Source organism: Ischnura elegans, chromosome 4 (assembly GCF_921293095.1).
Source record: "Ischnura elegans chromosome 4, ioIscEleg1.1, whole genome shotgun sequence".
NCBI lineage: Eukaryota > Metazoa > Arthropoda > Insecta > Odonata > Coenagrionidae > Ischnura > Ischnura elegans.
Window position 1 is genome coordinate 52,785,583 of NC_060249.1, and position 27,338 is coordinate 52,812,920.

At 37.7% G+C, this 27,338-nt stretch overlaps 1 protein-coding gene across 1 annotated transcript; it reads right to left on the reverse strand.

The window, feature by feature from the left end:
* Nucleotides 1-8,628: 8,628 nt before the first annotated feature.
* LOC124156861 (tetratricopeptide repeat protein 8) lies at nucleotides 8,629-26,898 on the reverse strand. Its single transcript, XM_046531352.1, has 9 exons — nucleotides 26,729-26,898; nucleotides 23,466-23,659; nucleotides 21,259-21,568; nucleotides 19,614-19,778; nucleotides 18,449-18,636; nucleotides 17,593-17,742; nucleotides 15,403-15,586; nucleotides 11,361-11,624; nucleotides 8,629-10,558 (listed from the first exon to the last, which is right to left on the reverse strand). The coding sequence occupies exons 1-9, from the start codon at nucleotides 26,831-26,833 to the stop codon at nucleotides 10,445-10,447; spliced, it is 1,674 nt and encodes a 557-aa protein (XP_046387308.1). The 5' UTR covers nucleotides 26,834-26,898; the 3' UTR covers nucleotides 8,629-10,444.
* Nucleotides 26,899-27,338: the final 440 nt, after the last annotated feature.

Below are 27,338 nucleotides of genomic sequence, written 5' to 3' on the forward strand. Positions count from 1 at the left end.
AACTAGGTTAACACCAATTTAATACACATGGTGGCCTAAGACGCCAAATAAAATTACCCTAACACACTAAAATTGGGCGTGATGCTATTCTACCGATCACATTCCAAAATAAAGCAAGAATGTGTTAGTCTCCTATGACATGAATACTATAACCAAATCACAAATTCTCTAGATGGAAGATAGATACCCCAACTCACCTCCTCCATTAACCATATATATGTACCCGAACACCTCAGAAAAATAGTATCCGAATACACACATCTGTGCGAAGTAAAAATAGATTATTCATTACGAAAGTGAGAAAATATAATCAAGTCAAGCCTGAACTGACCACAGTTGACGATAAATATATTATGGCCAAAAAATACATCATTTTCATGAAGCCGCTCAAACCTAGGTGAAAAACAAACATTAGCCATATTTCCTCCCCAATAAGTTAGGGAAGTATTCAAAATGCCGAGGGAGAGAGAGGAAAAGGTAGGTAGGTACGTGAAGATCGTAGTGGCAACAGCGATGATTGGACGCGAGCAGCGAGAGATGTCCGTAAATATTTGCTCCCCTTTTCCACATATGAAGAACTTCGGCTTCGCCGATGGTAACTCGAGACAAAGGTGAGAAGATGATGGATTGAAGAGCGGAAACGAAGGTGTTTTATTATTTTTGATCCGTAACAGGATCAAAAATATTTTTGGGGGAAAGGAGTACGAAAATGAGGAAGCCGGGAGCAAAATTAATAAGGAAGAAAATTGACCATCAGAGCAGCGTTTTTTAATTAGGAAAGTAAAAATACGAGAGAGAGTATGTTAATCAATGCGGAAAGGCATTTTTACTTATCACCCGGATGATTTTTTCTCAGTGGATTTTTCGCGCCTTTCCATATATTTGATAGGTGAATTTTCCGGAGTTTCTTTCACAGCTTGAAACCTATTTATTCTGAATATCGATACCACGAGATATATACCTGATGTCCTGCTAGCATTTCATATATTTCTGACTGCAATCAAAAGGACGGTATCTCAAGACAATTTTGACTATTTTCCAACTTTACTTGAGATATTGGTTAGCCATTCACCAAAGATATCATCTAAGTAGCACCTAAAGATAAGACCATTCTTTATAAAATAATGCATTACATTTCAACTCTTTCCAAACTTATAAAGAATTTACGATATGCGCAATTTTTAAACGCTCATTGATTTCTCATTCGTGGCAATATATATCATCGAAAAGGCAAGAAAAGTAAGGTAACTCAGTAAGCGAAAAAAGTGATCAGTATCGGTCGGAAAACGTAGGGCCCAACCAACCAAACAGTGACGTGGAGACGTATCCCAAAAGTTTAAACTTTAGTGAAGACCACCCGCAACTTTTTAACGTAAAATGCGATATCATATCCCTAATACACACCGATCATTTCCAGCATTAATCGCGAACTGCACACATATTATTCTTGATATTTGCCACAGCCTCCAGATAAATATTACTACTACATAGTACAATTTTACACAATTCACCATTCATGTAGTCGTCAAACAAGAGGCATGTGAATGTACATCTTCAAACTCCATGTTGTTCTCAATCGGGCGTGTTGTCATTTCAGAATTCGAGTACTTACTGTCTGTAAAAAAAAGCAAGATACTCGAGTTTGAGGAGCTCTAGCGTCCAAACGAAGCAATCGATTTCAATGCAATAAAAAGCATACGAAAGAGAATTTAGTTCTACGTTATATCATGTACTTTAAAAATTCTTCGACTAAATAGTATTTCCTGTACTTAATTTTTTCTCAAAAAAGTACCCGTTTTTTGCGCGTAAAATCAAGTTGCCCAACTTTGAGCGCTTGGCATTCCCGTAGTTTTCGCTCCTATAAGTTGAAATTTCGATATAAAGAAGCCACATCTATTGCTAGCAATTTGCCGAAAACAAATTGTTTATACCACAAAAATTAACGTAGTTGTTGTAAACAACGCAAACCTCTGCTAACTTCGAAACCAGTGAGTCAATTGAAAATTGATTGGTACTGTTGTCTTCCGTAGAATGTTAGTAATGTATGTACGTAGATCATACACGTTAAATGTCAGCAGTATATTCAATATCTTTTTATATTTATTTTTGTTTTTAGCTCTTGTTGTCGCCTTCTCTCTGTCTGACGGGAATAGCCTAAACAATGCAACAGAAAAGAGAAAGTCTCTCGAAGTCGTGCGCAGTTGCCACATAGCGCATCGTAACTCACAGTACCCTAGCAGTTAATGAATCATTCGCTGGTTGGTTTAAAACGTTTACCTTTAGGGATGATTCGACTATTGTTAGTGCAGATTCCCTCGGTAAATCATGCGTCCAAGAACGGGTTTTTCGGAAACGGAAGTCCAAATGGTATTGAGTGGACTTTGCTTTTTTCGCTGCGAAGCAGAAAAAGTGCGGACAAAAAGTATCCTGTGTATCAAACTGTGTCTGATTGTCTTTTTGATGCAAGCATTTTGATGAAAGCTCAGCCCAACCTGACCTTAAGTTTACCTGAAGGGTGCAACAACGATACTTTCATCGTGCGAGCCCGTCATTTAAAGGAAGAGCGCCCTCTGCTGAGTCGGTGGCAACCACGCGTCTCTTTTCGCCTCCCCCTCCCACGACGGAGCTGCCGGTACGCGCATAGAAACATCCAGATAAATAATAAGTGATATTGACGTTATTATTGATATTTAATATACATTTCATATGTGCTTGCATTACTAACATTCTACGGAAGACAACAGTACCAATCAATTTTCAATTGACTCACTGGTTTCGAAGTTAGCAGAGGTTTGCGTTGTTTACAACAACTACGTTAATTTTTGTGGTATAAACAATTTGTTTTCGGCAAATTGCTAGCAATAGATGTGGCTTCTTTATATCGAAATTTCAACTTATAGGAGCGAAAACTACGGGAATGCCAAGCGCTCAAAGTTGGGCAACTTGATTTTACGCGCAAAAAACGGGTACTTTTTTGAGAAAAAATTAAGTACAGGAAATACTATTTAGTCGAAGAATTTTTAAAGTACATGATATAACGTAGAACTAAATTCTCTTTCGTATGCTTTTTATTGCATTGAAATCGATTGCTTCGTTTGGACGCTAGAGCTCCTCAAACTCGAGTATCTTGCTTTTTTTTACAGACAGTAGGGGCTATTTCCTACCCTGAATTCATGCATTTCTGCATGGCTCTATGCAAGTTCTGGCTTAACGTTCGTACGTGCATTAAGTTGATCAAGTATGTCCATGGAGAACGGGCTAGAGAGAGCGCCTTGTACAGAGGCGTTGATCATCCTCCTTCGAGGGAAACCCCCATACCAGAATAACGCAGAGATCAGGAAGAGAATTGCGTTAGGAAAGGAGGCGTTCATGAAAAGGAAATATTTGATGATAAAATCGTTATGTAAGCGTTTGAAGAAAAGGCAAGTAAAGAGTCTGATCCTGAATGCAGCTCTTTACGTTGCGGAAACATGAGCCTTAAGGAAGAAGGACGAAAAAAGACAGGAGCCCTTCGAGCTATGGAAATGGAGTAGGTGAAGTAGACGGAGAGGAAGAGGAACGACGAAGACCTAGACGCGGCGGGTAAAGAGATGCAGCATCAAGATGTGATATGGTGGTGACAGATGGTTTGTATGGAACGAGTACTGAGCGTGGAGATGATGATGAATGCAATGTTAGAGGGTAGAATATTGGGTGAACCAAGGAGAGAAAACCTTTAAGAGTACTTGAAAATGACATCCCAGCGTTGAAACGCGTCGTACTAATAAAAATTCCCAGTGAAAAAATACCAAGGTTGTTTATTTTTCATTTCAAAGGAGAGAAAGTAAGAGAACATGATTTTTTGATAAAATGAAAGGGCGTGGACCTTACACTGAATTTAAAAGGGAACTCGAAGTTGAGGTGGAATACAGGCGGGGGCGATCGGCAAAATCCTCCATGTAAACCTACGTTAGAACACTTTAACAAAAGAAAAATGGAACAGCAAATCAAAAAGAGAACATACTGTTCTTCGTCCAGACTACTTTCGTCTTGAGGAAGTCCTACGATGAACGAAACGAGGCACAAATAGTGTCCAAGGAGTGGGGTCATGGCTGAATGCAAAAGTAAAAAAGGACGGGGACAGTTTCTGTAAATTTTTCCCCGGTCCAGACCTTTCGAGTGGTGTGCTTAGGATAGGGACTTAAAGCCCAAATGAGTGGGGGGTGGCAGGATGGACAGGATTCAGGAGCAGACCGAAATCCTGGCGCAGAAGTCAGGCGCAACTAAACTGGCGCAGGGGGAGGCACAAAAGTTCGTTTTTTATTTGAACTCATAACTTTCACATGTAAACGAGACCTGAATTACCAGAATTTACTCTAATTCCAAGATAGTAGAACAACACCTCACTGCTTCAAGAGCGTTGCCCTCTCAGGTGCCGGCAATGCTGGAGCCAGAAACATTTTCAGGGAACATTTTATAGGGGGTATCGAACTATTTCGGCAGGTTCACTTGAAGGTAGTACCCCTGTAGCCCCGATAAAAAACAACTTAACTTGGCGAAACTTAACTTAATATCACGCAAATGATCGAGTAAAATATCCCACCAATCACACCTACGACCGTGCTTCAATCGTAAAATACACTCTAGAGAGCTTTTCATAGTTCATACGACTGTCACACATATAACAGTCTTCCTTGCTACTGGCTGCTCTTGAGGGAAATCAGACCTTTTCTCAAATATGGACAATATAGAGTTGTACCATTTTAAGTTGTAAAATAGTAGATTGTCTTCCCAAAGTTTCAACTCTACAGTTATGCCAAGTTCAGATGCTGCGAACGAAGCCCGACTATCTTCCCAGAATTCGGGGGAGGGGTGTTTGAACCCCTCACAACTCCCTCCTCAGCTCCCTACGACCCAGGATACCGGAAAAACTTTCATTGGCCATTTTTTGTTTCTGGGCATGTAGGGATAGATACTAGTATTATACATGTAGATATAGACTAGTGATTTCGAGCTTTTGGACAATTAATCTCGTAAGCCCAGCTCACGAAATGTATAAATTATGATGATTTCTATTTTTTACTCCATGGCCACCTTTTACGGCCGCTTACACACAATGGGACGGACATAGTTCACGTAATATTTTTTTCTAGCCTGAACCTACAAGTAATGTGAGTAGGACAGTGGCTTAAGAAGACGTATCACTCCCGATTGACCGATCAAGTTTCGATGTGAATTGCTTGTTTAAATCTTATACTTCCATCTTAAAAAAATTCATATCATGATGAGTCCAACCCTGTCAAAATTTGCCTGTATTTTAAATGCAAATTCAAATTTCTAGCTTGTTCCTGCCGATTCTCGTTTTTTTTTTATTCTATGAATTAAATTTTTGTTTCCATTTGATATATTGCTTGTATATCCTAACATTTATGTACCTAACCACTATAAAATCTCAATGCGGCTGCATATAGTTATCTATTTTTAAAATATAAAAAATGCTGCAAGGGTCGACTCAATACGCCATGAGCATCTCAAAATGGTGGTGCAAGATTTATGCAAGTGATCTTCTTTTTCCTTCCAGCATTAGGCTACTAAGCTTGTTCCGGCTCCACATTACCATCTTTTCCTTGGTCTTCCTATACTTCAAATGGTTGCCAAATGGTTGATATTCCATTGCTTGTTTTGGAATTCTTTCATTTGGCATTCGAAGTAAATGTTCCTTCCATCTATGTTTGTAGTCTTGTAGTTTGTCAGTGACTGCCTGGACACCTAGTTCATCTCTTATTTGAGTGTTTCTTATTTTACCCAATCTTGTGCAGCCTTTTACTGATCTTAAAAATGATGCAAGTGATACATATCGAAATATGAGTATTAATGGTAGGGAGGGAGGATTGGAGATCACCGAAATCCTTGCGAGGAAGTCGGGTTGTAGGCTAGGGCGCAGTGACACTGCTCAGGGATGTCCGGAGCAAATAGGCGGGCGGGGGTTGTTTTCGCGTCCGCGGTCGCACAAACAGTGGTCAGCATCTTTCCCGCGAGGGGTGAGCTGCAGAGAAGGACAAGGGTGGGAGATCGCAGCAAGGTAGAATCCCAAGACGACTCCGACTCGCCTTCCGTAGAAAGGACCGCGAAGTGGGATGGGGCTGGTGTGGTAACTAGAATGTTGACCTCCCACCCAGAGGGCTCGGGTTCAAACCTCGGCGGTGGCAGATAATTTTTTTAAGGCCGTTTTACACGGGGCACGGAATTGCGCAGGTTTGAACTGCATTAATTTCTAAAATGGCGTGGAATTGCGCGAACGCATGAACGAAATTAGAACAGAGGCTATTTTGCCATCTACGTCCACGCATTCTCGCATGTGTTATAGCAATTCACTGTTTTACACGGCGCAATTTTGAGTGCGCATTCGTACACAGGTCAGATTGTGCAAGTGCGTGCCCCGTGTAAAACGGCCTTTAGAGGTTGTCTGATCCCTGAATGAGTTTAGGGCGAAGGACACTTCAAGAGCAACAATCCGTCCGTCGGATGGGACGTTAAGTCGTCAGGGCCGTAGCCAGGGGAGAGCCAGGTGGAACGCCGTCCGACCTGCACAACCTAAACTGCAAACATTTTACCGTATAAGCAAATACTCATTACTCCCCCACCTCCAAGTAACTTATACTTGTTGCCCGACCTGAAAACCTGTCTCCCCCACAGGCCAATAATTCTGGCTACGGCCCTGTAAGTCGTTGTCCTCTCGGCGGCTTTCCTCAAAAGCAGTGCCACGCCGACGCTGTGTTTCTATCCACACTTCTTTCCATACGGCGCAAATGACCTCTGCTGGTCACCTCCTTCCAATAAAATTCTGAAGAAATGAGCAAGAACTGCCTGACAGATAAATTAGGAAAGGAAGCTACTGAGTCATGCAGAATAAATATAAAGACGGAGGGAAGTATCCTAGTTTGCAGAGAGTTATGCTACTAGCTTATGCGTCCTGGGTTCAAATCCTTTGTCTCCCTAAAAGTCCCCAAAGCCAAAATCCTAGACGCGCGAGGTGATCCAGGTAAAGAAGCTGGGCCTCCTACTCACTCAGATGTTCAACGACTTAGGCTGGGAGCCACTGTAGACTCGGAGGCTAAGCTCTAGGCTTAGATTGCTTGATCAATTTAGCATAGATATCTTTAAGAGCGACAGGGAGAGAGTATTAGAATGCCCCACTGAATTTCCAAGTTCAATAGAGACGATAAATTAAGAGAGATAATTTGCTGAGTGGACAGGTGTGGGAAATCATTTTCCCCTCGCACGATAAAGGACCGTAACAAATGAAAAGCGTAACTTCGTTAGAGTATATCCTTTTTATTTGTAAGCGGCTGGTACCCTAACACCCCCACCATACGTCCATTGAGGCAACTGGCGGGTTAGTAAGTAGATGTCCATGTATCATCTTAACTAGAATGTATGTTAGTCTGGGTTGAGCTCCACCACCACCTACACAAACTTTTGTGTGAAACACGGAGTAAGAGAGTACCAACGTAAGGAAACATAAGAATGGATACCATTGTTCCATTACTAACGGTCTAGTACTCTCTAGCTCCATATCAGGAAGCTCCATATCAGTTACGTATCTTTTCTAGATCCAACTTGCCACTCTTGTTTGTCAAGAAATCTTAAATAAAACATGCAGCAAATTCTTAAATATGTATATCTTAATAATAAAGCATAAGCATTAGAAAAAATGTTTCATGGATCTTTTTGGAGGCAGAAAATGAAAACATGCCTAAGCATAATAAGTAAATAAATTACAACTAATTAAGATGGTAAAAATGTATGAAAAATTAGGTAAAAAGATCAATATATACCATATAGGAACACAGTAATGAAAATATAATGACTCAACATAAAATACCTTTTCAGAAGAGATGGTGGATCCAAAGAGGCAAAGCTTAACTTGTCATGCTAAAGCAAAACATAGTAGTTTCAAATAGCTCTTCATGCGAACAGAAGTAAAAGCGGCCCTAAAATAGAAAATTAGATGTGTTTTCATTAACCCTTAGAGTGCGGGAACATTTTAATACTTTTTGCATGCTGACTGAGACATTTGCCCAAAATTATTATTGCTACCTAGACAGTGGCGGATACAGAAAAAATTCAAGGGGGGGGCGCAAAAGATATCTTGAGCTACCTTTACTTTTATCGTAATAAAAAATTAATCAAGCCACGTGCGAAGTTGAATAAAGTTTTATTTAACCTCATTATACACGTATAGACGTCAGTATCTTACGATACAAAAAAGTTACAACTGTGATTCTACAATGTTCGGCAATGTGAGCGACCCCGCAAAGGGGGGGCGCGCGCCCCCTGCGCCCCCCATCTGTATCCGCCTCTGTACCTAGATATCTTGCACTTGGGCACTTTCCCTTACCATTAGGATCACTAAGGGGCTTAACTCCACCAGACCAACCCTCCTTCACAGTTGGGCAGCTAAAATCGTGAAATCCCGCAACCCAAAGATTAAAAATTGCATCCGAAACAGGGTGACCCAGAGACATTTGGGGCCCAGAAATAATGCTGCCCCTGTGGGGATATTAGAGCCTAGAGTGGAATAATAGAACTAGGATGGTGGATTTTAATAGCAATAAGGAAAAGTTTAACTTGGGAAATTTATTGGGTTTGGGGGGTTAGTTATGAGATTGAATCCTCAAAGAACATGCATACATGCAGATTTAAAGCTTGCCAGTGTTGGGGATAAGGTTTCTTCGAAAATTCACACACGCAAGGCAAGAAATATTATGCATAAAAAATAATTACAGGCAGAAAAAATATCCTAGAGTTCAGATCAAGAAATTTTCAGCCACCACATTGGGGTTTCCTGTGTTACTACGGAAACAACATTTATCATATGCTGGTGACATACCATGGTAATATATACCATAGTATACATGTATATAGTACTACAGATAACTCATAGGGGATTTATTTACAACAACACAATAACATACTTGCATTTTATTAGACTGATGCTTGGACTATGAATCAAAATTCATTTAAATAAATAGAGAAGTAATGTTTGTGTGTGTCATAAAATGTGGACTTTGAAATAAAGGCATGTTTTTTTCATATATATTCACCTATTCTATATTAATAATTTATAACTACATAATTTCACACAAATTAGCTAGAATTGATAAATATTTCATTTCATCACTAAATTCACATCCAGCTCAAGTTACCAAAAAATACGGTTCCTTTATTTCCTTAGACCAATACGAACCAATACCAATAGAGGCAATAATTACAAATCTTACCATTGCTCACATTAGCAATATCAATAAAGAAATAGAGCTATATGATCTTTCTTATCACAAACTGGCAGGAAACTACACAATCAACCCCCTCAAAGAAAAAATTATTCACAATACAGTCAACCCAAAAAATGTCGATGATTTTAGGGCAAAGTTATTATACATCAAGGCCTTCTAAGATCAGAAAGGATTGGAGCGAGAGGAATCAGGTTAAAAATTCATGGTTGCCCAAATATCAGGAAAGAAATTTAAATCTCCCATGTCACACTTGTTGAAAGACAGGATTTTCTTGAAAGTGATTAAATTTTTGCTAGAATTTCATATCAGCCCAAGTATATTTAGGAGCTGTGATTAAGGTAGCCATGATGTCCTTTATGGACAGTCATCAACAATTAGCATGCCAAGAGTCAAAGTGAAATACTAGTATCAATTTTTATTATGATAGAATAGCCTGCATTCACTAGTGGGAGATGAAAAAAAGGAAACCCCTACTTCCTATGAACTAACATAAAAGAGACGAAAGGTATTCAGTCCCATATCACAAATTAATGAAATATTCTGTTCAACAAAGCGTCAATCCTCTCAGTCATCCTTGCAACATACCAACAGGTCAATTAATGGTTTTCAATGAATACCTAGCCACCCTTTAATCATGACAGGGCTCCCCTAGACTTCTTTTGTTCCAATGTGACAATATATCCGTTAAAGCAGTATAATGAAACATTTGACATAGTCAAAGGCATTTACACCAAAAATGGTCACTCCAGAGTAGGCACAATATGACGGATTCAATGACTGTCCATAAATCCTACTGGTAACAATGCAACAATCCAGGAAGAGGCTCTTTTGAATAGATGTCGCGAGTTTTTCCAATGATCAGAGAATATTGTTTTGATTAATCATTCAAATACACAGTTTATGTGAGGAATAAAAGTCTTGATGCCCAAAGTGATGTAAAAAATGACATCAGTATAGGAGGCTGGGAGGGAAGGCAGTCAGTTATGTTTTCAGTAAACAGAAAAAATTAGTCTGGGAACTGTACCTCCTTCAAAAAATGAAAGCACTACCTGCAATCCCAGTTGGTAGGAGAAAAAATCCTGATAGAATCTCTTTTTGGTCAGTGTTGAAGAAGTTCAACATGAACCGAACATTAGATGTGACCACAACACTTCCAAATATTTATATCACAGTGTAAGGCGACTTTGCAATTGCTCCATTAAATTCTTGCATTCTACATGATTAGGATCTGCTCTGTGAGCCTTCACAGCCAATGAAAGACTAGCTTGAGTATCTCCAATCTGAAAAAAATGTAAGCTATTTCATTAACAATAAATTATATCATTTAAAAGCAGAAGATTTCTACTTTTATTTAATGAGTAAGCAGGGGCAGATCCAGGATTTTCTTCTGGGGGGTGGTGGGACAGGGGTCTGACAGGTATTCTCATATTTGAGATTAAAAACAAAATAACACAATTACGTACTGCAGAAAATATTCTCTTTATTTTGATATGAAAGATATTAATATTAAATTAAATGATTGAAACTCCGTAATACACAAAATAAAATGAATGCAATGATAACCGTATTAAAAATCTTGTCTAATTTTAAAATGCCTGGGGGGCACGTTCCCCCCCCCCCCAAATCTGCCTCTGTGAGTAAGTAATATTCCAGTATCAATGTTATAGTTCAACCCGAACAGAATCTGCTCTAAATTAGACATTTTCTGTAATGTTAAGCTCTCTTCACACTATGCAACTGGAGAGATGTCTGTATTCAGTGATTAGAAATACCAAGGATGATGATACACAAGGAATTGATAACAAAATATATGCATTTTTAAAGCAGGCAAACTGAAAATCATGTCCAAAATTTAGGCATAAATATCCCAAGGGGATAAAATATTTTTTTTATCAATATGTACTGCTTGATCACATGAAAGGTCTATTTATATTGCTCAAGGATTCATGTTTAGCAGCATCTGTGAATTCATACTAATTGTGTCTATAATTAATAATTACAAAAATACCTAGCATTGATTGAGATTGAGCATTATTTTTTACTACAAAGAGTGATTTAATGGTATCAAATAAAAGCTATTACCTTATCTAAAATGATGGCCAAATTGTAAGCTGGCTCAAAATCGTCAGGAGCTAATGAATGGGCTGTCTTCAGGTGAGCACCCATGATATCCAACCATTGTCCTTGAATATTACTACTTCCACCTGAAGTTCCCTCTGATCTTTCAGCATTATCCGATGACATTAACTCTAAGATGGCCAGATTATTGAAAGCTGGTGAATGATTTGGATTATTTGAAATACAAAGCTTCAGACACTTTGTGGCAAGCACAATGTCTCCAACATTCTGAGAAAAAATGAAATTAAAAAAATCAATAGTGCAGAATTCAGGAGGCAGACAATGACCATATTGCTATTTCTATTAGAAATGGTAATTATTAAATACATGCTTCAAGAAATAATATGGAATACTCATGCAAAAAGCAAAATACCCAGATAACACGGCATTTGTATAACATCAATAATACACAAAAAAAACGTGCCCAAATACATATGTATAAGATGGAATACGATCGTATTACATCGGTATATTTCACGTAGAAGTGGTTCAAAAGTCCCTATGGATGTATGTATTCGTACGTATTACAAATTGGAAATCTGAATACCCATACATGAATTATACATATGTATACAATGGAATACAATCGTATTACATCTGTATATTTCACGTAAAAGTGGCTCAAAAGTCCCTCAGGATGTATGTATACATGCGTATTACAAATTGGAAATCTGAATATCCTTACATGTAATATACATATGTATCTGCAGGCCCTCGTACACGAATTATACATATTGATTTTCTGACCCACATCCACTTAATATCAATATGGATCAAACAGATGAATAAATATAAGGAAACCAGAACGTACAGATAATAAAACATTTATTCAAAGAGAAAAATAAAATAATACACACAAATAACAAGTGTGGCCATGAATATTGCTAATAAGCATTAAGGGCCAGCAAACAGTAGGTGAAACTTAGTTTAAAAAAAATGGCACAAAGATAAATCAAGTACAAACAATGGTTTGAGTTGGAAAATAGAAAAAAATGTTAGCACGGAACAAGCGTTGTAACCCATTGCACAAGAAGAAACCTGAATTCAGGAAACCAACTCTGCACAATTAGCCACTTTCTGAAAGGAGAAAAGAAGAAGTCAAGTTTAAAAGTCATGCAAAAATATATCTTTTTGTAAGATCTGAATAGGAGCTCAAGGCCTTTCAATTTTATTTTTATCAATTCATATAGGCAGTCAGTATTCTGTGAAGTCTGTAATTTTAGTACTAATTCTGTATTCTGAATGCAAATGAAAGTTTGGCTTCTCTGATAGATTCCAGACATGAGTTTTAAATTTTTTCATTTACCAATTATGTCGAGGTCCCAACTAGCACAGATTTGACCTTGTCCTTTGAGAAATCATATATTTTGGGGATATGCTTTCATTTTACAAAATTAATAGCCTTTCTCTTAAGAAGAATGAGAAATATGAGAAAAGATCATATGACTACTTTTAAATATAAATTAACTAGGAAAACGTGAATCCATTGGTATGCTTATTTATTACATGATACTAATATATTACTACCATGATTTAGTAGCGGATGACTCACACAGAAAAAATATAAACTTGTGATATCAAATTTTCAAACAAATAAATTTCATACATAACCGATAATTTCAGGCTTAACTTTAAGAAACCTCTCCATTATGGTAAAAAAAAAATTCCCTCAAAGCTTACCTCGGTATTAACAATTCCACCTGGTCTTCTGGCTTTGCTTCGTCGTCTTTTCCGTAATCCATTCTCCTCTTGTCCAGGCCAAGCTATTTACATCGTCGCCTGCTGGGTATGCGCGAAAGAGCATGAAAAGAAAATTATAATTAATTAATTTGGCCCGTACGCACCTTTTTCTTACATACAATGACAAACTTTCGCATGAAAATTACGTATTTATCTTGTGTTAATAATAATGACGAAATGCACCTTGATTGACTGCATTTCAAGATGAAAGAAATATTACATTTTGCTTTAAGGGAACCGATATTACACGACCAATACTTCTTGTTCGTTAAATAATTAGAAGTAGAGGGCAAAACCGCTCGGAACCTCGAGGAATCTATTAGTGACAAGGCTACGCTGATAACTCTACGGTCAAAGATGTTATGACTAAAGCATAGGATAACTAGGAATGCTAGAACTACAAAACAGTAGGTTGTGGTAATAAACAGCGATAAAACAACTTACACGTGAACGAAAACATTCCTTAAACAATTTTTTCTGCTCTTAATTAAGAGAAGAAAAAATTTAACTTCAGCCGCGAAGCACGGAATTACTATATACGACGCATAATCTATTAATTTATACGTACAAGATTGACATTACTATGTTTTACCATATAACTTCAATGGAGACCAGTCTCCTCGATACATAACTCAACAAAAAAGGAAAACAATAGCCAAACATAAACAAAATAATTACCTCTATTGGCGCAATGTGGTCAACACATTGCGCCAATAGTTGTATCCAAATATACTCAAATAACATAATTAATGTAGTCTATGTAGGCGTACAATACAATAAAAGATAAATCATACCTTACCTTAATTATCCAGTGACAGGAAACTGTTGGAGTTGGCTTGCACGAATCGCAATAACGTGTGGGATTGAAGCACATTTCCAGCAAAACATAGCTTCGGGTTGAGCACACCATCCACACGCACCGGTTATCGAGGATTAAAACACTATGTCAATTCTTCCAATAAGTATAATAATACAAACAAATATAAAATTAACTATACATCAGTAGCTAGTTAATAACGGATTTCCTTTTGTTTATTAGCGTAGATGCCGGAGTTCCTCCGCAACAGCACGTTCTCGTAGTCTCGAACGAAATGCCGAGGTTTACTGTCAACGAGATTATAACTGTATCAGTCCCACTCACTTCCCTAGCGACAGTGAGCCGCGGAATTGAGAATTTAATTTTTTGTCTAAACAGTTACATTAAAATATTGTTTAAAAAATCAAACTTCGCTTTTACTTTTGATCTGTGCAAGTACTATGTTTTGTATTTTTCATGTATTGTGAACTATTTTTCCATGTGTATATTTCGCGGATAGAAACTGAATTTTACATATGTAATACGTCTGTATTTCGCGTGCATTTACAAATTAACATAAATAGCCGCCATATTTACTACCCTCGCTCACATCGACCAGTATATGATTTATTTTTAAGCTTTCTGGGTATAAATTCGAATGGATGAATGATCATTAAAATAGGGAAATCTGGCGTTTGCTGTGAACATATTATTTCTGGAAAAAATGTTTATGAACGTTTCGCAAGACGCCACGAAAATCTACCTCCCAAGTATTACAGGAAATATACATAATGTATATTTTGTGTATTTTTGACCACATTTACATATGTATTTCCTCTGTATTCATACATATGTAAAAGTGGTACGTGTTACACGATAAATACATTTGTATTTTTGTGTTTTTTTGACCACATTTACATAAGTATCCAAATTTCAAAATACACAAAATATACAAATGTATTTATCGTGTAACAAGTGCCACTTTTACATATGTATGAATACAAAGGAAATACATTCAATAATACATATGTACTACAGATGTAATACATAACAAAAATATATATGTATGTGACCCATGAAAATACAATATATATACATATGTATATCCAAATGTGTGTTGTTGGGGATATTCATTCATACTATATGTAATTCCTTTGCAATTTTTGCCTGTACAAAATACAAATCTACAAAAAAGGACAATCGTTCTGAACTAGACAGGAATGATTTTTTTCCATCCTTTCCACAAGACATTTTCATCTTATGCTTGCAGGAATTTTTCTTTCTTTTCCACCAGATTCGTGCGCTGCAATTCAAATCTATGCTTCCATAACATTTATTTGGTTAACTTTCATATTTTATGTAAACTGCAAAGCCCTATGTAATACTTACTCATTTATGAACCTTAATATGTTCTTTTGAAATCTCAGTCAGACAAGGCATAAAGTAAAATTTTACAATTTATTTACTCACAATAGCAATATGAGATGCATTGTACCAAACTTGACTGATGATTTCCAAGTCATCAGATGCTTCTGCCAAGGCAATAGCCTTGAATAAATATGGTAGAACTAAATCAAGTTGCTGCATGCCAAGACAACATAATGCCATGTTGCACAGTACCTCTACAGTACAAATTCCCAACTGCATTAGATGCCTGCAATACAAGAATAATCAGTTTAATATTAGGAATGATGTGACTAAAATAAATATTCATAAAAAAAAATTATCGGTTCATATTGAATATACATATTAAGATTTTCACTGAATGTTATTCACATGTTTTTTTCAATGTTTCCACTCAAATTTTTTACTGGAGGTCAGCCTCTGTGCTATCTCCTTTGCATGAGTTTCTTAAGAAGGATAATGTTTGGGATTGGTCAGCAGACTATAAGCTGAGACCTTTGCAGAAATTAAGAAGTTTAACACATCACATAGGGTATTGGCACATCATGATCCAGCAGTGGAAGTAATTTTAGAGTTTGAAGCTTCACCTTTTGGTTAAGGTTCAGCGCTGCTCAGAGCCGGCCTTAGGGCGGGGCGACCGGGGCGACCGCCCCGGGCCCCGCGCTTTCGGGGGCCCGGGGTTTGGGGGTTCGTGAAAAAAAATTAAAATATACGATAGTTTTGAAAACGAACTGCGTGATGGTATCGTAACGGCGTAATTACGAAGTCTGAATTTGCGAGGGGAACACATACTTAGCCAGAGAGTGGTAGGGATTCAAAATGCTCGAGTTTGTAGATGGGGTATAGAGTTTAATATTTTCAGTGAAGGGCCCCGCACTGAAGGTTCGCCCCTAGCCCCGCACCTGCTAGGGCCGACCCTGGCGCTGCTTCATAAGTATGTCGATGGGGAGTAAAGACCAATTGTTTTTGCATTGAGATCGTCAAGCACTGCAGAAAGGAATTATTAACAATTAGAGAAGCTTTGGCTATCACCATTTATATTTTATTGTCGATTCTTATAGTTTAAAAATGTAGAGATCCTTGAACAAGTAATTGTTTTTCAATCCATTGCCTACTTCTAGGGCTGACAGCCTTAACCCTTTCGCAAATAGTTGATGACATCATGAACATACACTGAGTGTGTTGCTGCTTCTCCACGACTCCTTTGCCTGGTACATGGTCTTGCATGGTTCCATGTTGTTTACATATTTCCTTTCCTTAACGAAAAGTTCTTCCTGAATGAGCAAATGAGCCAGATCTCTAATTATGTCACCAACTCATGAAATGTGGGCAGTAACTTTCACATTTTCTTAAGTAAGAGTTAAAGAGTGAGAGGCTGAAATTGCAAATTTTATTTAATCCACCTTATCTTTCTCATTATCCCTTTCATCCGCCAAATTCTTTTAATGAATAGTAATTTTTTGGTCCAAGTGTAGTTTGTGCCCCCAAAATGACGGCACAAGATTCTCCCATCCCATCCTTCTCTATTCATACCCCATAGATGTCGTCAGTATCACAATCGTGGAGGCATATCTCCCCTTCAGTCCATCCCTCCACAGAGGTCGGAATAAAAAAGTCTCCAACTTGTAGACCAGGCCGCAGGAGTTTATCCCCGTGGGATGGATCCCTGCAGGGTCTCAATTCATATGAGTGGATGACCCTACCTGAGCAGAGTAAATCAATCATGAAAGACAATCTGGCTAAATTTGTTTTCCTAACATGATGGCAGTATCTTTTTCCATGGGCGGATCTGGGGGGGCATGGGGGCACGTGCCCCCCTAGACCCTTAAAAAATATGCAAGATTTTTAATACGGTCCCATTATCATTGTGTTTCCTTTGCATTATGAGGTATCCTTGTGCCTCCCTAAGAACAAAATTCTGGATACGGCCTTGCTTTTGCCCCCCCCCCCCAGAGAGAAATCCTGGATCCGCCCCTATCTTTTTCTCTCTGAGAATGGTTGTGTTTCATTTCCACTGCTTTTCCAGACATTATTCCCAGGGCAGTGTGACAGGCATCAGTATGCTAGATTATAGCCAATAGACATGCTTCCCATTGTTTGGAGAAAGAAATACGATCAACCTCATCAAATTACCAACAATTACCCAATATTTAAAAGAGGGTTGATTTATAATGATAGCATGATGATGGTTAACTTTTAATATTAGAACGTATGGATTAACCAACTTAAAAATTAGACAAATCTGCAAATGATTACCGGTAAAATTGCATTGCCATATCTGGCTGCTCTTTGTAGTAATAGTAAGCAGCCATGCAGGCTAGAGCCTCAATGTTAACTGGATCATTCTGCAAAACATCCTTGTAGAATTTGATTGACATTTCTTCATCACCTAAAGCTTCATATAACCTATAAAAGGAAATACACCATGTTCAAGAATTAAAAATCAATTACTCATTCATTTAAATTCAAATTTACATTCATCATGCAAGAATAGGCCAAATACCCTTGTTTCAAAAATTATAAAAAGTAGGGATACCCTTGTTTCAAAAATTATCAAAAGCAGTGGAAACTAAACCAAGCAAAATATAGTAAAGTAGACCTTGAAACTTTGTCACTAACAGCATGCAACGAAAAGAGGAGATAAATGGTACCTATCTATTATGAATATTAAGGTGGTCTATTTATAAAATTTCATCCCCAAAAACTAATGAGGTACTATCACTCCCCTTCATTCATTTAGCATAGGCTTCTTTGCTCTACTAGCTAATTATCACGAGTAAGTTTATTTTCCAAAAGAAGAAACCACAGAACATAGCTACCATGCCAAGAATCAGTTATATCTTCCTGCAACATTTTATTATTTGAAGAAAAACTCTCTAAGAGCACAGGCATTTTAGTACTAAAAGTATGATACCTACATGCAGCCCCTATTTTTGTTCTATGACAATGTCCCACTCTCCTTCATTAGGTTGGTTTGGGTTTACTAATATCTATTAGTAACCCTAAAGCAAATATAACCCCAATATACAAATGTAGCACAAAGAATGGGTGGAACCCTTTCAAGAAAGTATCCTCATACCCATTTTACTTTTATGAATGCTGTTTTACTTGCCTGGCAATTTCTATCAAGAGGGTAATGTCACCAGGGAAGTGTCCTAAAGCAGCTAGGCAAACCGAAATGGCTGCAAGAGGCTGATCAAGTCGAGCATCAACCCGAGATAAACGCAACACACCACTTAATGTGCGCCTCCGTGGTTCAGCACCATGCGATCTCTGCCTTTCTGATACTTGACGTTCTGACTGTGTGAGAATTACATGAAATATTACCATAAGTATATCTCAGCTCACTTACATTGTAGGTATTCAAATATTTTGCGCCATATCAGCCATCATTGTACAGAGGATATAATTTTTAAAGGGAATTCTAAGAAATTGACAGTGCAATGCTTTATAAGTGTGACATGTTTTGTAAAATATTGGTGATTAAATCATATTCACAGTGCCTGTAATTGAAGATCAACGATCTCAAAGCCTGTATTCTAGGTCAGGTTTTCATACATTCTCAATAATAAATTGACTTCTTAAGAGAGTGGAAAAGAATCAAATTATTATATACATATATGCAAGAAAATCAGACTTTACCTCCTTTAATGTCACCTACTTGGAATCATACTGACCAGAAATTCCAAGGGTATTTAAACAAATATACAACCCCTTGAAAAAATTTTCTGTGATATCTTTTTGTGGAAGAACACCCTGCTATTTATCCTTGTCAAATTATATTAATTTTTAATTAGATAATTTATCTCAATTTTTTTATCCAAAACTTTCGTTGCTACATAAGTATCAATTTGAACTACCGACCTGAAGGCGAATATATGAGCTCATGGAATTTTTTGGTTGAGAAGCAAAAGCCAGAATATTTTAAGAGGGTTAAGAAACAACAATAGAAATCTGAAGCTTCACTTGTTAACCTTTTAAATGGAAGCCATTATAATTAAAATTATATTTTTTGACAGGTTCATATTCCATACAAGCACTACCATGACAGCTGTGCCTTGTATTCCATAAAGCATGGATAGTCAACATCGAAAATCCTTTGTGCGAAAAACCTTAGTGCGAAAAGTCCTTAGCGAAAGCAGTTCTGCGGATAAATTCGGAGGAAGTTCAGAGGAATTCGGAGGAATTTCTGGGGGGGTACACTAAAAAAATGCCACAATGCATACATTGAACTCCAAAGTATAAAAGTAAATATTCACTGCCAGAATTTTACTTACATATACCCCATCACCACCAGGAGGTAAACCCATGGAGGCCCTAAGAGCAATTCTCGCCTCTCTCAGTTGTCCAGTCAGAGCAAGACATCGACCAATCTGCTCTTCCCACCAACTGATATCCCCACTACGGCACACCTTTGCAGCCTCCAGAGCCAATTCCATTGCCTGAAATACGAATTGGGGTCACCAACAATGCTAAAATTTCCATTAGAGGATGTGTCATTACACTCTCAAGTGACGAAGTTTAAATCTCCAAAACAGGTTTTTCAGTTGGCTAGACGACCACAAAACTAGTTTCAGAGATATTAATTAGAATTTTAATTGAATATATGGGATGAATTTTTAAGTTTCATTTTATCCAATAAGCAGCTACACTCAATTTTGTTTGAAAAGTAATAGTGGAACCACATTGCTTAGGTTGGGCTACATATAGATATCAAAAGCTATTTCCCAAGGGTTGACTTAATGAAAGTCTGGTTCTTAAAGTAAGCAAGTATGGGGCAACTTTAAATGCCAGGTAAGGATGGCATCTACTGAAGTCCAAAATGAACTCCAGGTAGAGTAGACCCTAAAAAGGGGAAAGAAATAAATTAAACGAAGAGAAGGATAGCAAAGTAAAAAAAATCAATCATAAGGATGTTAATAAATCAATATGAATCATTGGTGCATCTTTTACACACCCAACCCTTTTACAAGGAGCTACAATTTTGACTGCTTATACTAAAAAAATAAAGTAGAGAACTGGCACTGGCTTTAAAGAGCTCTCCACTCCATTCTTTTGAGACTTAATACACAGCAATGGCATAATAAATGATAATAAAATACAAGTATGAGCAATGTATTTATCTTCTCCTTTAAATTATTATGGACTGAGTACACCTAGCTAGCATTTTTCCTTAAAATTTCATTTTTTCAATAGACTGTTTTATATAAGACCTGTTGGTATCAAAATACATTTATAACCTACACAATAAAATTGACTCTTTTTCTTCATGATTCCAGTGACAGTAGAGTCAATTCACCAGATCAATATAAGATACTTATAGAAAAAAAAGTAGATGGATAGGAAAAAAAATATTTTTTTGGAAAAATGTCTTTTTGTCAATGTCTTGAATTTGAATACCCCCTCCATAAAAATAAAAAATTTCAAGAGAGTTGCAGAAATTTTGACGAGGTCAAGATTTTATGGAGTATACTTAAAAGCAGCATTCTCACATAAGGATGTATTGGCTCATAATAGCAATATCTTACAGAATGCAGGACATTTATGGTCACATTTATAATCGATTTTCAACAATCAATTCTCAACTTCTTCAGAAGCTCAGATAGCAAATTGTCTACACCCACAGCTTTCATTGCCTTCATGTCCCAAATAACATCTATAGTTCCCCACCCGAGATAGCCCTCATCTTCCACACTTACATCCTATACATTTAATCTCCATGGACCATTTCCGCAGTTATACAGATCCTCATTTTTTTGTCACGTTTACCATAAAGAATAAACTGATATCTGCCAATTAGAGCATAATGTTAACAACCATGTTATTGGTCCAAACTTGATCATAAGTCAATGATTTCAAATAATCTGTTTAACTCATCATTAAGGCTCATACCGATTCAGACTAGCCTTTGTCTACATTCACCTTGAAAGCATTTCCCTCCTTAATCAAAATGTATTCAAACACTGTCTTTGCCACTCCAGGAGTGGTGGCTTCAGTGATTGCTCTTCCCACAATCCATGGTCCCAGGTGTGGGGCTGCCCCTGCTCGATTCCCAGCAGTGGTGGTGGTCAGAGGCCGCAGGGAAGTTGCCGTCCCAGGTGTCAAGCGGGAGGATGAGTGGGCAGTTCGAAGAGCAGTTCTCAGGGATGCTGCGGTGCGAGGCAAGGGAGCGGCTGAAGGACCCCTCACAACTCCGCGGGAAAGGGGTCTAGATCCAACTGGAATAGAAGCACTGAAAAGAATGCATGCAGTTATTAGGGTAACAATTCAAACTTCAGACATACATGAACGTATATAATTAGTTCCATGATCACACTATATGAGCTCAATTAAGGATAGGCACTCATACGAAAAGCTCAAATTTTATGGACCACCTATGTTTCTAGAGATGATGCCAATATACAAAGAACAGCTAAAGATTGACCCTTAATAAAATTCTGATATAAAATGAGCTTTAAGAGTTATTGCATATATATCTCATGGATGCACACTGAACATGATAACTTGAATTTCATTCAGAAAGGCACTACATAGAACAATAGATAAAATTAGCAACCTAAAATACAAAATTCTGGAACTGCTTAGAGATGTTGAAAACTGCTTCAACATCTCCAGGCAGTTCTGCAGGCAAAAAAATTAATACTTTTCAATTTTTTTTTTTGACAGCTCCAAATTGCCACCACTCACCAACCACTATTTGAAATAATAGTCTTCATCAATTAGTACATCAACAAAATGGAATATCAAGGCATTAAGTCTATTAGATAACGTGTAAGGCAGTAAGAAGAGTAATAAGTACATGAGTATCACATCAGTTAATGATTCGTTCATTGACATATAGGTTTTTACTATGAATCCAAGGAATCAATCCTAGGAATTACAATTTAATACCCATTTGCTGTGAGCCCAATTTTCTCTGTTATTGACAAAGGAAAATCGCTCTTCAAAAGAATATTAATAGCTATTATGGATCAAATAATAAATATACATTCAGTTTTTAAACCAGCTCTCCAGTTACTTTGTGCATCTCTAAACATATTAATTGTAGAAGATTTATGATGGTTAAAACTTGGTGGCCCAGCAAAGGTGCTAGTTTTGGGCTAGGACTAGTCTTTTTGAAGAAATAATTCTAAATGGGGTGAAAGTAAAAAGCACTACTTTTGCTTGGGACTCACTCAGAATTTCCTCTCCCCTCAAAAGGTTCCAAACCAGAGGCAATTCTGCCTGAGCCAAAAGTTGGAGTTTTGTGTATTCAGGGGCCATGGAGTTCTAATCGGACTGTGAAGTCATTGGAACTGCTTAAAAAAAATCACCAGAATTTGTCTACAACATGATTATTACATTAATTTGCCGAGATACACACATAACTTGCTCTCACAAAGAGCAAGAGGTTGGTCCTGGACCATGGCGTACCCAGGATCATAACAGGGGGGGGGCAAGCCAAGTTGTGACATTTTAGCATTGAAAAGGTGAATGAAACTAACATTTTAAGAAAATTATAACAGTGCTTTATTAGTTTATGAGATTATTTCCTTAAAAAAAATAGTTTCATTTTAGTTACATATCTTATACTAAAACATCATTTTTCGTGGGTTTAAAGAAAATTTGCTGAATACTTTTGTTTCAATTCAGTACTGATTTTGCTTAAAGACTTGAGCAATTTTTGCTTCTAGGGGGGGCAGTTCCCCCCCCCCCCCTGCCCCTCACTGGGTACGCATATGGTCCTGGACCCAATTGAGCATGCTCATCAATAATTTCCATGGTCTCCACTGTGTCTCATCATGGAGAACCCAGTCTAAGTCAACATTATTCTTTTTGTTTGAAATATATTGTTGAAGTAGCCGTGCAAATCCTATGTATTTTCCCATTCCATAAAGTTAAAGGATGTTATCACAGTAAACCTAAATATCATGGGTTTCGTTATGTGAACATATGCTTTGCTATGGGCCATCTTCCACCTATCGCCAAACACAGAAAGAAGTTGGGCTCACATCAATGAACAATCGATTAAATCTAGGCTGATCTCACATAGATAATAGAACACATATTTCATACTTAACTCTGTCTTAAACTGACTAAAAAGAATAATTTAAGATGAGAATTTTATAAAAATAATATTAAGGACTCACCCTCCAGTAATGAGGGAAGGTGTGGCTGCAGACCTTAAGGATGTACCAGGGGTTGTAGAAGATGCATAGGTCTCTGAGTGGACTAGTAGGGCAGTAGCTAAGGTACCTTCACCCCCAGGACCATCAGACTCCAGAGCCCAGTCATCCACAAGAGATGCTTCTACCTCACACTGAAGCATCAGAACTCTTGCACCCTGAAATTACAAGCATTAATAAAATCATTTATTTTTGCTATAATAAAACCTTAACTATTTCATGCTCATGCAGGATACTAAAAGTTCATTACTACATTAAAGTTATTACCGCAATAAAGTGCATTGAGTAAATCAGTTTGTGACACAATAAGAATTGATCAAAATCATATTTTCCCCATCTTTTTAATTTTTCCCCATTTTCACTAACTCACTCTGTGATTCCACTTAAAGCCTTGCTTGGATATATGAGGGTAACGCTCACCCAAGACTTAGCCAAAGGCATGTGAATATCACACATTCACGGTTAAGGAGAGGAAGTTCTTTTCCCTGGGACACCATGTACTCCAAGGATGTTATTTGGGGATATGTCTGAGAGCCTGATATGTCTGAGGACATACCCAGGATATGAACCAGGGACTCTTCAATTTACATCCAAGTTCTCTTTACACTAGGCTACTGCACTGCCCCCTTTTTTCAGCTACCTTATTTATTTGTCCTGTAGACCAAAAATGGCTCTCTTGGGAGACAACTAAAAATTAGGATGACTCTTCTCCTTAATGAATACAAGAAATGTCAACCACACAAATCATAGGTAACCTTGCAGAGAAACTTGATATGACAACCAAAGCTTTTTTTCCAGAATTAAACATTTATATGCGTATAATATACATATACGTACAACTGTTCATAGACATGCTAAGTCAATTTTCATTAAGCTAAAAAACACAGAATTTCATGTTTTCCTGGCCTACTGGCATTGAGACTAAAATAATATTACCAATATTCATAGATAGGTAAACATCCTTTAAATGATACAATTAAAATAGATTGCACTGTTATTGTCTGGAAAACATGATAAATATAATGTGGTATTAGCCCAGGAAGCATTGAAATGTAATCCAAAATATACATCAACTACATAATACAAAAGACTAATACATGAAGAAAAATCTAATAAATTAAAAAAATCAACCATTGTTTAAAAATAAAAAATGATTAATACTGGACACAACATTGCTACATTAAATCGTTTTAACACAATAATTACAGGTGAAAAATAGATCTACATAATCTCTGCATTTCTTCCGGGCATCCTTCCGCGTCAGCTTGTTTGTAGACAACAGTTTCGCTGGCTATCCCGCTATCTATCCTGCTAGCGAAACTATTGTCTACAAACAAGCTGACGCGGAAGAAAACCCGGAAGAAATGCAGAGATCAAACCATCACCGCGGAAACCTACGTTCTAAGATCTACATAATCTCCATCCTTAAATACTGATGTCATGATAGCATGAAAGGAATCAGGAAATATGCCTGTGTCCAACGACTTGTTAAATATGGCATATAGAGGAAAAAGTGAAGTGGATTTATTGTTTTTGATAAGGAGAGGACATAATAATTACGTACATACAAGGCTTATTGTGGGTTTAAGTTTTTTGATTTTTCAATTTGCCATGAATTTTCTTGACAGAAATTTTCATTCCACATAACTTATGGATTTGATCATTTGACCAAAATTATATCTTAATTGGCCATACATAAGATCAGGGGCGTAGCCAGAAATTAAAGCTGGGGGGGTTTAGGTGCAACTAATACCGGGGCGTGTTGGGGTATGGTATACCCACCAGGATAAGCGGTAGGTGCGAGATTCATAAATTGCAGAATTTTAGATAAACGATTCAAAATGGTGAATTTTACGGCTTTCTGAGGGATATTTTATTAATCCTTACACTATTCTATTAATAATATCAATCCAATTAAGGAAAATGGATTAAACTTAAATATTTCTCTGAGCTCTGGGGGGAGGGGGTTTAACCTCCAAAACCTCCCCCTCGCTGCGCCACTGCATAAGATATCTGATGAATACACAAAAGAAAAATAGATAGCAAAGTGGGCAAGAATACTGCACAAGGTATCATAATTATATTAATATACACCTCTGAAATACGTTGCAGAAGGAACATGCATAATTACTTATTCTAAGGTAAGTTGAAAGCTTCCTTCAGGTTTCACACCAATTAAGAGGTGTACAATATTGTACATATGTTTCAACGAGAATATTTTCCATCAATTTCCCCACGAATTTTCAGGGGGCCATGTTGATATGCAAAGCAGAGATTTTGTAGTAACTCCTTCCAAACATTACGTGTATCGTACAAGCAAATTCATTAGCACTGAATACTGAACTGCTGAAATAAAAAAATGTACATATTGGAAAAGTACACTTATGAGGTACATTTTTCTATTTTACCATAAATTATGCGAGGTCGGATGCCAGTAGCGATCATAGAAGATCATTAAATGTGTGAAACCCGTGAGACAGGGATGTAACCAGAACTTTGCTTTGAAGGCGGAGAAGGGAGAAGGGGGTTAAGTAGGTATGCGGGTTGCCTATACTGATGCTTTGTTGACAATTCACACACATCGAAGAACCATTAATTTGCCCTTACCTGATTTTTTAACGTTGAATTCATCGTTAGCTATTGGCAGACATAGTGAAATGGAACTAGATCGAATTATCGAGAGTTACAAGTGAGATACCCTAGGGCAAGAGGTCTTTTCCGCAGATGTACCGCGGGTAGTCGCCGTAACTGAAAAACAATTCAGCAGGAGCTGAAGCCTCCCTCGAGATCGCAATGTGCCTACCTGCAGCAGGAGGGGTATAAGAGGCGAGGCATAATCCTGGGGCTCCATGCCACAGTGATTGTTACAGGGAGTATCAAACTATACGGAAGACCCTTAACATTGCAGATACTTGCTCATGGCCCCTCTCTCAGCAGACCAGCTCAGAGAAGTTTAAAAGAACAACAACTCAAAAATTAAGCAGAAAAAACGCAATGACAGCAATGCCACATTAACCTATCAAAGGAAATAACAATAGTGATAAAATAACCTCCATTTCAGTTTGAGAGAGAAATTACTTTTATTCAAAATAGCGCAAAAGCGACATCGTATGGCGGGGGGGGGGGTCATGTCGGGTTCTGTCATGGGGGTTTGTCGAGTACTACCGCATATTAAATTGGGCAGAAACAGATAATTTGACTGGCACCCATTCAAGTCACCGACATACCTTGTGATGGGGGTTAGACCGTAATATACTACTGCATTTCTTAATGCAGGCGTCATATTTCCGTGCCCTGAACAGCATTAAAGCACAGCACAGCGGATCCAACATGGTGAGGGCGCAGCTATTTCCTACGCTACATAAAACCTAACTTTTTCAACACAACAAAAACATAGGCGATAATCCAACCCACAGAAGGTGTCCACAAACTGACTGTTTTCGTCACCTTTTATTGATTGGCGCCACCAGCGTGATCCAGCAGGTGTTGTTTACTACAGTTGCCTCGGCGACGGTTGCCGAGGCAATGCAATCGATCTATACGTTGCCTCTGGGATCTACGTTACAGCCGTTGAGCGCCAAGCTTGAAACGCAAGCAAATTACATATGGCGGTGAATACAAGGGCTATTATATTAATTTACCCCATCTCCCTGTAATCACATCACTAAAATAAATTGCGTAAATGTCAAATTAATTCCAAAATTACCTGAAGCAGCTTGAGGTAAGCTTCATGTTTCGGATTTTGATTTCGGGTTGAAAATATGAATGATATGGCAATTGGAGTTTCATCAATCATACTGTTTCACCGGACAATATCCATGGCTTCTGCTGCCGGCT